The sequence below is a fragment of the Microtus oregoni genome, unplaced genomic scaffold (assembly GCF_018167655.1).
Source record: "Microtus oregoni isolate MIOR12 unplaced genomic scaffold, Mior012 000056F_ref0000123, whole genome shotgun sequence".
NCBI classification, from domain to species: Eukaryota; Metazoa; Chordata; class Mammalia; order Rodentia; family Cricetidae; genus Microtus; species Microtus oregoni.
This window is the reverse complement of record NW_024543832.1, coordinates 11,198,602-11,211,843: the sequence shown is the minus strand read 5'-3', so window position 1 is coordinate 11,211,843 and position 13,242 is coordinate 11,198,602. Positions and strand designations below refer to the sequence as shown.

The window sequence follows — 13,242 nt, the reverse complement described above, 5'->3', positions numbered from 1 at the left end:
CAGTTACAGAAGGCTCTTAGCAGCCTTGTGGGTGTTGGAAACCCAATTCAGATCCTTTGAAAGAGCAAGCAGTGAATGCTCTTAACTGCTGAGCCATCTTAAGTCCCAGGTAAGTAGGTTTTCAGGAGAATATAGAATGTTTTGTTTACTGTCACATTTAGGAAATGCACTTATAAGTTTGGGAGATTTTTAATACTATAAGTGATTCATTTATAAATGTGATGAACATGTTACTAAACTTGTTAGCAATTCTTTGTCACTGGTCATGGTTTCCTGGTTAGTTATACTCAGTTTCTGAGCCTAGTAGTCCAGCTACTGACTCAAATCAAACTATTCATTTAAAAATTTAATAGAGAGGCTGGTAGTTAACCCATGTACTGCTCTTTCAGAGAACCAGAATTCTGTTCTCAGCATCTGTGTGAAATAGCCCACAGCTTTCTAACTCCAGTTTCAAAAGATGTGATGCACTCACTCTGCCCTGTGGGAAGCTGCATTCATTTGCTTATACTCCCGTACATACACATGCTTACACATAACTAAAAATAAAAATGAATCATTTAAAACCCTTAACCTGATGTGGTTAATCACAATGGCATGTATGTTCATAATCCCAGCGCTTGGGAGGCTGAGAAAGGAGGATCATTCATTCAAGATGTGCCTGGGGCACATAGCGAGACTATGTTTCAGAAATTCCCAAAGTAAAATATTAAATAAATCACAATGTGTTCCTGAAGCTTCTGTTGCTTTTTTTTTTTTTTATACATTTTTGTTAAGAACATGGAAACAAACATGTTGGTGAGATGCTGTACTGGGTAAAGGTACTTGCTGCCAAGCCTAATGACCAAGGTATGGGTAAGAAGCAGAGAATCAATTTCTCTTTAAAGTTGATCTCTGACCTCCACACAAATACACATACATACATGCACAATAAATAAGTAGAATACATTTAATAGAATGGAGGCTTAACAAAAAAGAGAAAAATGGAAACTAGGAAAAACATACTTTATTGCCATATCAGTAAAATGGTGTAATTGAAACGTAAAATTCTGATTTAGGAATATTTCTTTCACTCCTCACAGATTTACTTAATTTTGTCCAGTTACATTTCCTCACTAAATTGTGCATGTTTTGTTACATAAACTTAAAGCTAAAATGTCACTGACTTGATCAGTTCTGTTATCATAACATGAAATTCACCTTTATCCCATAGAGAGTAGTGTTTAGATTTATATACATTTTAGCACCCACAATGTAAAAGTTTTTCCTTTTAGTTTTATTATTTTTTTTTTGAGATAAAATTACTTTGTGTAAGAACTCTAGCTGTTCTGCAACTTGTTTGTAGACCAGGCTGGTCTTGAACTCACAGAGATCTGCCTGCCTCTGCTGTGAGTAAAGGTGTGTGCCGCCACTGTATGGCTCTCTTTGGTTTTTAAAGAAAAAATGACTGTACTTTCTACGTTTGCAGTCAATATGGCACTCGTGGGTGTCAGTTCTCTTTCTACCATGTGGGTCCTAGCAGATCAACTCCAGTTATGTCTGACTTGATGGCAAGTGTCTATACCTGCTTAGGCATTTCACACAGCTCCCTATTGACTATTTTTTTTTTTTTGAGAGTCATTTGTAGTCCAGAGGTTGACCTCAAAGTTGATTATTTAGCTGAGAGTGGCCTTGAACTTATCTTCCTGCTTTCAGGAAGTGAAGGGTGTGCATTCCTGATAATTGATTTTTTATATTCAACATTTCCCTCCAGTTTTCTAGTTTCATTAGTCATAAATTATCACATTCTCATATTGAGTGAAAATGCTAAAGTGTTTTTTGTTTTAAATGTATTTCTTTTTTAATGGGCAGCTTTATTCATTTAGGTTCCTCTGCTTATAAGTCTGAGATCATTTGCCAGACTATTTCCAGTACCTTAGTTTTATCAGAGTTGTTCAGTTGTTGCCAGAGATTTGCAAATGATTCATTCATATCTTGAGAATCACATAATGATTTCATTGTTGCTCACAGGTTTAATATTTTAAAAGCAGTTTGAATGTTAGTTTTTTGTTTACAAAATATCTTGCATAAAGATAACTCCTTAAAATGATTTTTCTTCTTTTTACCCATTAAAATTTTAACCCATACTAAGATAATTTTTTAGTATTGTGTGTCCTAGAAAAAGCAAAGGAACAGAGACCATTAACTTATGTTTGTGTTTAAAAGAGAAGAGAAAGGACTATGGTAGTAAGTTATCTTATAAGAAAAATGCCAAGAAGGAAATTCAACTGCTCAGTAGAGAGCTGAAAGCCAGAGCTATTGAATGAATAAGCAAGGATTATAAGGGAAAGTTTGGTGAAAAGAACCTTGATGTAGCCGGGCAATGGTGGCGCAGGCCTTTAATCCCAGCACTCGGGAGGCAGAGGCAGGCGGGTCTCTGTGAATTCGATACCAGCCTGGTCTACAGAGCTAGTTCCAGGACAGGCTCCAAAGCCACAGAGAAACCCTGTCTCGAAAAACCAAAAAGAAAAAAAAAAAAGAACCTTGATGTATTAAATGTGTTTTAGTGTCAGTCATATGACTTCATAAAAATGTTAATTTATATTCAGAGGTGAATAATTGAGCTAATTATTTGATTGATTATACATAAAATTTATTTTAGGACATCGGAGTTATAAGCTGGATGTTGTTGGTACATGCTTTTTATCCTAGTATTTAGGAGGCAAAGGCAGGTGAGTCTCTGAGTTCAAGGCCAGCCTGGTCTACAGAGCCAGTTCCAGGACAACCAGGGCTACATAGAGAAACCCTGTCTTGAAAAACAAAGTTATGAAGTAGTAATTGTTTATGCTTCATAGCCTATAAAAAGAGAGTGGCATTGTAAAAGATAAAGTCTTGGAGCTGGAGGGATGGGTCAGAGCTTAAGAGCACTGGCTGTTGAGGTCCTGAGTTCAGTTCCCAGCAACCACATGGTGGCTCACAATCATCCATAATGGTGCCCTCTTCTGACATGCAGACATACACACAGGTGGAACACTGTGTATATAATAAATCAATAAAATTAAAAGAATAAAAAGAGGTAGTACCTTGATCTTTGGGAATATCAGTACTCACAAAAAGTTAATAAATTTCTTTGAGTATGGATATGGTTAATATTTATTGCAGAACTAGCAAGTTGTCTCCGTTCAAATTAGGTAGTAATGTCCACTGGCAGTGCTCTTTTTTTTTTTTTTTTTTAAAAGACAGAGTCTCACTATGTAGCCCCTCAAGGACCAGATTGGCCTTGAACCCAGATCATCTGCCTGCTTCTACTGCATCCGTCCCCGGTACTGGAGTTAAAAATGTGTGCCACTACACTCTTCTTATGGGAGATAGATATATATTAATAAGAGAAATGAAGTCTTGAGGGATGGGTAGGATTGAAATAAGATAGGGTTGTTTATTTGTGCAACATTTGTTGTATACATGCTCTGTACCAGGCATTTTACTAGGAATTTTTTTTTTGAAGGATGTAATTCAGTTGGTAGTATGCCTGCTTAGCATGCAGGAAGCCTCAAGTTTCATCTCCAGTACCACATAAATCAGGCCTAGTGACACATCCCTGTAATCTTTGGGAAGTTGAGTCAGGAGTATCAGAAGTTCAAGTACATCTTTGGCTACGTAGGGAATTTGAGGCCAGTCTGTGATATATGAGACCCTATTTTAAAATAAAAGATACTAAGATACAGTCTTAGTGTGGCTAGTATAGTGGGGGGACAGTTTAAATAAATACTGCTGTTAGAATGACAAAGGGATCTAACAGTAATCTAAAGTTAAAGGAAAAGCATCACTAAGTGTAATGTTTAGAGGTACTCCTTGAAAGGTGAGTGGGAATGGAATAGAGAAAACAGAAAAGTATAGAGTTTTTTTTTTTTTTAAAGCATGGTAGTAATATGTAAGGTGTTTAGCAAGGAATGGCGGATAAAGTTGGAAAAGAACTTTTGTGGTTTTTTTTTTTTTTTTTTTTTTCGAGATAGGTTTCTCTGTAGCTTTGGAGCCTATCCTGGAACTAGCTCTTGTAGACCAGGCTGGCCTTGAACTAACAGAGATCCACCTGCCTTTGCCTCTCAAATGCTGGGACCTTTGTGTTTCAAGTTGAAAAACTGAAATGAAATTTAAGATTGTAATAGGAGGCAAACCTCTGGATGATTAAGGATGCAGGCTGTAGTTAGAATTAGACTTCCTGGTGTTGAAAACTACCTCTACCACTGAATAACCTCATGTAGACACGTTCTTAACATTCAAGGTCTAAGTTTTCTCATCAGAACTAAAGCTAATATGGTCTTAGTACAGAGTTTCTGGCATACTAATGAAGATAGTATGTGTATAGTATGTCCCATAGTACCTGGCCTGACATGTGGCCAGTACTGAATCAATGGTAGCCATCATTGTTACTGTTTTTTGAAGATTTTAAAGTAGAATAGTAATGTTATTGTTTTGAAAGCTAACTGATAAGATTGTGTGGAGCAAATTATTAAAGGAGGCAGAAGCTTTAATTAGTTTTACTTTTGTTAGTAGAGTAGTACAAGAAATGGATGACCAAAGCATCAATTAAAGGGAAAAAAAAAACCAGGTCTGATTATGCTTAATAGTAGTAGGAGGTAGATAGATACTGGATAGATGATGGAGAATGGGAATGAATCAGATAAACAACACTAAGGGATAATAAGACTAAATTTTGCTACCGAGAAACCCTGTCTTGAAAAACAAAAACAAACAACAACAACAACAAAAAGACTGCATTTGCTTTATGGATTGAACAGTTACAGTTGGAAGTACAGACTGCAGTTATTTGTTAAAGACTGATAATGGTCACATTGAGAAAGACCCTGATTCAGGTTATTCAGTAAAGTGCCTGTGGTACAATCATGAGGACTTGTGTTCAGATCCTCAGTACCCACCTTAAAGCCAGGGCCTCATGGGGAGGCAGAGACCATTGGTTAGTTAGTCTAGCAGCACCAGGAGACTCCAGATTTAGTGAGAGACCATGATTCAGAATATAAGGTGGGGGGTGGTGAAATGATTCAGGAAGTAAAGCATTTCGGTGTAAGCCTGATAACCCAGGTTTGAGTATAGTATTCATGGTGGTAGAGAGACCTTCCAAACATATGGTTTATGCCTTTAATCCCAGCACATGGGAGGCAGAGACAGGAGGGCTCTTAAATTCTGCCTCAACCTGAACTAAATTGGAAAAAACTATCTCAAAGAAAACTAAAACAAAAATAAAACTACATAAAATTTTGAGCTAGGTAATTTGGCTGTGCTTTGTTCTATTGAGAATGAATAGTAGAATTGAAGTTTTCAAGTAGAACTTAGATAAGAAATTGAGTGTATATTGACACATTTCAGGAAATTCAGCAATGAAGATGTAAGAAAATTGAAAGATTTGAATAATCATAAAGACTTGGAGTCATGTTGGAACAGTGGCTCGATGATTAAGAGCCATTGTCCTGCAAAGATCCTGAGTTCAATTCTCTGTACCCACATCCAGTGGCTTAACAACCACCTGTCACTCCAGTTCTGGTGGTTCTCATGCCCTTTTCTGGCCTCCATGGATATCCCCACACATGTGGACTCAGGTCCACACTTATAAAATAAAAATATGACTAGAGAGATGGTTCGGTGGTTAAGAACACTTGTTACTTCCTACTTTTGCAGAAGACTGGTTTAGTTCTTAGCACCCACCTAGTGGTTAACATCCATCCAGGATTCAAGTTCCAGGGAATATAACATTCTTTTCTGATCTTCATGGGTACCAGGCATGCACACGTACATACATGCAGATAAGCACTCATAAATCTAAAATAATTAAAATATACAAAAATAATGAATCTTTTAAAAAATCTAAAATTCCTAAAGGGGGAAATCTCCACAAAAATTTAAATCTAAATGATGGGCAGTAGTGATACCATGACAAAAACAACAAAGAAGGAAACAACATTTGATGAAGGGATACTTAAATAACAACCACAGTTAACTCATCCCAGGGATGCTTTGCAAATTTGAAAATAATGCTATTGTATGAATGAATCTTTCCTTAGGTCATGTGACTACTCCATAGTTCTACATCAGACTGATGAAGAGCCTTGGTTTGGTTTGGCTTTTGTGGTGGAATCTCTCAGAGCTCAGGCTGGCCTTCAATTCTTATTCCTCCTGCCTTCACCTCCTAAGTGCTAGTGTAACAGTTATGCACCAGTGTTCCTGCCTGAGGAGCCTTTTGATGATCCCTTAGGTCAAATGATTTTGGCATTATGTTGATATAAAAACAGATGATCCTACAGCATCATTTTGACCTAGTTTGAGCTATGGCTCTGCACCTTGAGAAGCTACTTAACATCTCTGAGTCCATTGATGAAATGAAGATGAATTCTATCTGATCACACAAGCTGTCTCTGAAAATCATGTGAGACTGTGTATTGGAAAACATTTTATAGACTAAATGATAAATTGGCACTGCTACATAAATTGGTCTTAAGATACATGGGTATATTAGAAACTACCACATACTAATAGTTGAATAAGCTGTGTATATTGTGGATCATTTGATATATAGAGATAAATGACATAGCCCTATTACTTTCAAGATAGGCATTTAACGATGCAAGTTGTAATAAAAGTATTTGCCATGTCCTGTGTTATCTGACCCCAAAAATAAAAGGTACTGTTAATGTAGGCTGAGAGTATCATAAAAGTTTCCAAGAATGAAACACTAAATGAGATTTAAAGACAAGGAATAACAGAACGAGGTGGTTCTTGCATAAAACATCCTATTGTACCTGGGTGTGAGAAGCTAAGGTGGAAGATTGTGGAAGTTAAGATCAGCGTGGGCATAGTGAATTCCAGATGAGTCTGAGCTAGTGTGAGACCTTGTCTCAATTCCTCCAACATAAGTTGAGATTATATACCCAAAACGACATGCAAAGTAAATCAATCGTTGGTCTGTCTGTCTATTGGAACAGATTGTCACTGTGTAGCTTGGCTGGCTTGTACCTTGCTGCTCAAACTCAGAGACATACCTACCCCTGTCTCCTGAGCACTGTTCTCCACACTACCATGCCTGACTAAAATAGTTTTAAATTAATGTAATTTAAGAAATAAAAGCAAGTTAATGTCTGAAACAGAATATTTCAGAATATAAGGTAGTGGTAAAAGATGAGGGTAAAATATAGGTAGGTATTTCGTCATGAAGGACCTCTATATTATGATAAAGTAATTTGAATTTTAGAGATGGATAGAAATCAGCAGAGTGGTTAAGAGCACTTGCTGCTCTTACAGAGGACCTGTATTTAGTTCCCGCACTCACATGGTGGTTCACAGCCATTCATAACTCCAGTTCCAGGTGATCAGATACCCTCTTCTGACTTCTTAGAACACCAGACATGCATATGGTACATATACATACATATATGCAGATAGAATACTCAAACACAAAATAATTTCGGTTTTATATAGTGAAGCCAATCTGAAATGGAATATTGATGCTTGGATTTTTAAAAATAGTACTCTGTATGTTTAGGCAAGTGGCTCAATTAGTAGAATGCTTGAGGACCTGAATTCCTTCCCCAGAACCCAGTGGGCAGTAAAATAAGTTAAATTACATAGATAAACATTTGGCTTTAGTTTTATCTACATCCCTAAAAGATCATATTCAAGTTGTTTAGAAAACATTGTTTTTATGTTTGTATTAAGAACATGCAAGATGAACTTGCAAAGGTAAAGGTAAAGACACTTACTGCCCCACCCTGGCAGTCTGAGTTTGATTCTGGATCCCATGTATAGATGGAAGTGAAAAACCAACCTACAAATTAAATTTGTCTTCCAACCTCCACACATTTTGTGGCATATTCACTCAATACATCATGCAGACCAGTGGTTCTCAACCTTCCTAATGCTGTGACGCTTTAATACAGTTCCTCATGTTGTAGTGACCCCAACCATAAAATTACTTTTCTTGCTACTTCATTACTGTACGTTTGCTACTTTTATGAATCATAATGAAAAAAAATTGTTTTCCCGATGGTTGTAGGTGACCCTAGTGAAAGAGTCATTTGACCCCAAAGTCTCGACCCTCAGGTTGAAAACTGCAGATGTAGACACATACACACTATAATACTTGTTTTAAAAATGGCATGGAAGATTGTCTTATGTTTGCACTTTATTTCTATTCAGGTTTATGTAGTAATTATATTTTATAATATGAGTTCTGACTGAATGTATTGTGGTAAAGAAATTTTTTTTTAAATATTTATTTATTTATTTGTTATGTATACAATATTCTATCTGTGTGTATGCCTGCGGGCCAGAAGAGGGCACCAGACCTTATTACAGATGGCTGTGAGCCACCACGTGGTTGCTGGGAATTGAACTCAGGACCTTTGGAAAAGCAGGCAATGCTCTTAACCGCTGAGCCATCTCTCCAGCCCAAGAAAATTTTTTTTAAGAAAATCTTTAGTTATCTTGAATTTTTTTTCAAATCAATTCTCTTACTATTTTCAACAAAGAACATGTTCTTACATATAGTTTATTATTACCCGCCCTCACCACCACTACCATTAGGGGTTGAATCTAAGGCCTTACTTGTGAGACAAGCACTCTACCATGAGCCCAGGTCTTACAGAATTTAGCTAAGTAGCTTCCTTCATTTATACTTGTTTGTCTGCTTACTTATTTAATTTTGAGACAAGTTCTCAGTAGCCTAGGCTGTCCTCAGATTTTATAGACCTAAAGAACTATAAAAGCTGGGTTTGGAGGAACACCTGTAATCCCAGCACTCAGGAGGTAGAGGCAGGTGGATCTCTCTGAGTTCATGACCAGCCTGGTCTACATAGTGAATTCCAGGAGAGCCAGGACTATATAGTGAGACCCTTAAAAAAAAAAAGGTGTGCGTGTTTGTGTATGTATGTATGTGTGTGTGTGTAGGACCTGGGTTTCATCTCAAAACCAAATAGTGTTATTTGATCATTCTTTAAGAAAAATTTTGATTAAATTAACATCTATTAAATAAAGAAAACCTCTTTGAATATTTATGAAATTTATTTTCAGTTTTATTTATCTAAATCCAATTAGTTTCTGTGTTAATATATTGTTACTTATTTTGTGTTCATTTAAAAATATGCAGCTGTCCCTTTTCCCCCAACTCATCGATTGACATCTGAAGAAGTATTTGATATGGATGGGATACCCAGGGTTGATGTTCTGAAGAACCACCTGGTTAAAGAAGGTCGGGTAGATGAAGAAATTGCACTTAGAATTATCAATGAGGGTGCTGCCATACTGCGGCGGGAGAAAACCATGATAGAAGTAGAAGCTCCAATTACAGGTAAACTTACTTGTGTTTTGGATGTTATTAAACCAGTATTTAGTTGATTGGAGATAAAGCTATTTCCTTTTCAATCACATTATATACTGATTGATATTAAATGGACATTGTCTTGATTTTATGGGTCTGTATTTTAAGTTTTTGTTTTTAATAAGCATACATGAGGCTAGTCTAATATGCTTTTATGAAGGTTTCATCAGTTATATTGGCCATACTTCAGTTTGATTCAGTATTTACTATGCTCTTAATTACTAGTGGCAAATACCTTTATAATAATCAGAATTTTTATGTGATCATTTTAAGGTCATTGAAAAGTACTAAGTTGAAATGGGAGTTTTATTACTAGCAATATAATCTTGTCATCCTGTGAAGTGCTTACTTAGCTTCTAAAAAAGGAGCCTTATAAATTTACATGAAAAATTCATTACTGACATATCTTGTTACTTTTGTTACATCTTGTTTTAGATATTGAGCACATGAGCACTTGGTTAAATATCATCTCTATGATGACTCTTTCTTGGGCCACTCTTCAGATTATTTCTTGATAGCAATTATAATATCTCATGTTACAGCAGTTAGAGTTTAAATAATATTTGTTAATTCAGAGGCTTTTCTTCATATCTAATAATCTTCTTGTTTCAGTGTGTGGTGACATCCATGGCCAATTTTTTGATCTGATGAAACTTTTTGAAGTAGGAGGATCACCTGCTAATACACGATACCTTTTTCTTGGTGATTATGTGGACAGAGGTTATTTTAGTATAGAGGTAATAATTATATACTATCATTTGATTTGCTATTGTTAATATAGATTTTCTGTTAATTCCTAGTACAATAAGTTCCTAAAAATACTTGTATTGGGTTCTTTTTAATACCTCTGTATATTCTGAAATTTGTAGGAAAAGCTATTATTTATTCCTTTTTCAGACTATTCAATTAGTTTTCTTTGTATTGTTTCTTATAATTACTGTTTTTTTCCTCAGTGGAAATGATAAGCAGACTGAGGTCTTTATTGTCTTGTTATCTCATGGCTTATGAGCTAATGATAGTCATTTCTTTACCTCTCTTGCCACTAAGGGCATTAAACCATGAAATTCTTAAAGTGAAGCATTCATTATATAATGCTGTAGATCTATTTCATCATGATGCTCTTAAGACTCAAGAATATCCAAAACAATTTTTTAAACTTTTAAGAGGCATTAAAATGACCTATTGTTCGTCACTTAATTCAGTGATTCTTTTTGCTCCTTTTCATTTTGAATGTATAAAGTATGGAAAATACAGATGTAGTTTCTAACATATATATCTCTTTATTTAAATGAATATGGAACCATATTAAAACATTTCTTTACATAATCTGTATACTGTGACATTTTACATATTGGTAAATACAAACCTACAGAATCATTTTCCATTGAATAAACAAACTTTAGCTTCTTGTTAGACACTTAAAATTACCATTTTCTTTTATGAAATTAGTCTTTTCATTACAAGTGATGTCTTATTGGAACATTGTAATCCTATATTTCTGTGTATTTACCCTATTATTTCTATAGGGCAGATTTGTAGGTAGACTTGCGACTTGCTTAGTGAAAGCTCTGTCAGTATATAATTTATATTACACGTTTAATATATTCCAACCAGGTTTAAGCATTAACAGATACTGGTTAATTTAGTCCTCAGAACATTGTTATGAGGTAAGTACTGTTATTTATCCATTCATTAGATGAGGAACCTAACGTTTGAAGTTAAATTAAGTTGGCCAAAGTTATATAGTTAGTAAGTGGCTCAATCAAGCAGTCTGAATCTAAGATTGTGCTATTGTGCTTTTCATCACCTGTCTTAATAGGTACTGAGGCCTTTTTTTTTTTAAGGATTTATATATTATGCCTACAGTGTTCTGCCTGCATATTTGCCTGTGGGCCAGAAGAGGGCACCAGATCTTATTAGATAGTTTTGAGCCACCATGTGGTTGCTGGGACTTGAACTTAGGACCTCTGGAAGAGCAGCCACTGCTGCTCTTAACTTCTGAGCCATCTCTCCAGCCCTACTGAGGCCTTCTTACCTGGCAAATTTCCATTCTACTTAGTGTTGTGTATATCCACTTTTAAGGTGTTTTTAGTATATTGTACTTCTCAATAAGGACTTTATGACTGTGTTCATTCCATTCCTTAGGAATTTTATTATCCTAGGATTTTCTTCCCATTCATATTTTCATTATCAAACTCTTTAATCTTTGCTGAATTACCTCGAGGCCTTAAGAAAAATTCGAAAATGGTCTTGCCTAACAAAGAACTTAGTATAATTGATAAAATCAGTGAAGTAAAACTTAGTTGTTACTGAGCATGTTGGTGTATATGTACTCATTTAAGACTATTTTGTAGTTTAGTTAGTTAATAATACTGTTACAGAAAAGAAAAAGAATCAAAACCAAGAACAGTTAGTTTTAGTAGATGTTTCTTTGGTTTTACCTTTCCTTTCCCCCAAGAAAATGAGGGTCTAAAAAGTTATGCACTTCAGTGTACTTGGTTAAAATAATTTTTTTCTTTTTTTCTTTTTTTCCCGTTTTCATCCTCCTCCCCACCCCTAAGGGTTCCTCTGTGTAACAGCTTTGGCTGTCCAGAAACTCACTCTGTCTGGATAGATCCTCCAGCATCTGTCTCCCAAGTGCTGGGATTAAAGGCATGAGCCACCACACTCAGTTCTGACTTTTCTTTTTTTTTTTTTCTTTTATTTGGTTTTTCGAGACAGGGTTTCTCTGTAGCTTTGGAGCCTGTGCTGGAACTAGCTCTTGTAGACCAGGCTGGCCTCAAACTCACAGAGATCCCCCTGCCTCTGCCTCCTGAGTGTTGGGATTAATAAAGGCGTGCACCACTACCACCCAGCTCTAACTTTTCTTTTTGTATGATTGTATAAGCCCTATTTGTTTTTACTTGAAATGGCCCTTTCTTCTTAAAACAATACATAAAATGTTAGTTTTTTATGTTAAATCTAGAGAAATGTGTGTATTCAAAATGCTGTTTGTTTCAATGTTTTTGTTATAAAAATTGCATTTTCTTTGAATTAAATTTTAGTGGTTTTCAGATTTCCTAATGCTGCCGCCCTTTAATACAGTTCCTCATGTTGTGGTGACGCCCAGCCATAAAATTATTTTTGTTGCTATTTCATAACTGTAATTTGCTACTGTTATGAATTGTAGTGTAAATATCTGTGTTTTATGATAGTGTTAGGCTGCTCCTGTGAAAGGGCCGGTCGACTCCAAAGGGGTCAAGACCCACAGGTTGAGAACCACTGGATTAGCTAGCTAATAAACACCTGCATTGTGTAAGGAAGTGTTTGCAAACAACAAAGCAAATATAGAACTTGGCCCCTTGTTAGGCAATGTGGCATAATGCTTAAGATGAAAGGATCAAAACCTGTATTTTTTCAGAGCTGTGTGATTTGTGGACAAGTTACTTAGCTTACTGTTTTAGTTTCCTTATATGTAAAATAGAGGTAATATGATAATTGCTTTTTGGCCTTTTGGCTAAGATAAAGTGAAGATCATATATCATATTGTTTGAGAAATAAAAGAAACAATTTTTGTTTGAGAAGAATTGTCAAGCACTCCAGTGCTCAGCATATTGGTAAATACTCTTCTGTTAGCTTTTTTTGTTTTAGTGTTTTGTTTTTTTTTAATTATTAAGGAGGAAGCCATTTTGCTAAGTTACATTAAATAATCTATAAATCTTAAGTAGATTGATTTATTCAACAAGTATTCTTTGGTCTTCTATTTGCTGGATACTTTTCTAGGAGAGTCAGAAGCAGTAATACAAAGTCTAATTTCATAAAGCTTGTTATTATTATGGATTAAATGGCAGTAATAAAGAGTAACAGAATTTATAAGGTTAATATAGTTAAAAGAAGCAAAG

General features: G+C 35.5%; 1 protein-coding gene across 4 annotated transcripts in view; it reads left to right on the top strand.

Moving 5' to 3' along the window:
* The window catches only part of Ppp3cb (protein phosphatase 3 catalytic subunit beta), a 46,633-nt gene that overhangs the window by 2,507 nt on the left and 30,884 nt on the right, over window positions 1-13,242 (top strand). For all 4 annotated transcript variants that reach the window (XM_041638894.1, XM_041638892.1, XM_041638896.1 and 1 more), the window contains exons 2-3: window positions 9,131-9,331; window positions 9,974-10,098. In XM_041638894.1, coding sequence (XP_041494828.1) covers window positions 9,131-9,331; window positions 9,974-10,098 — 326 coding nt within the window. The remainder of the gene's footprint in view (window positions 1-9,130; window positions 9,332-9,973; window positions 10,099-13,242) is intronic.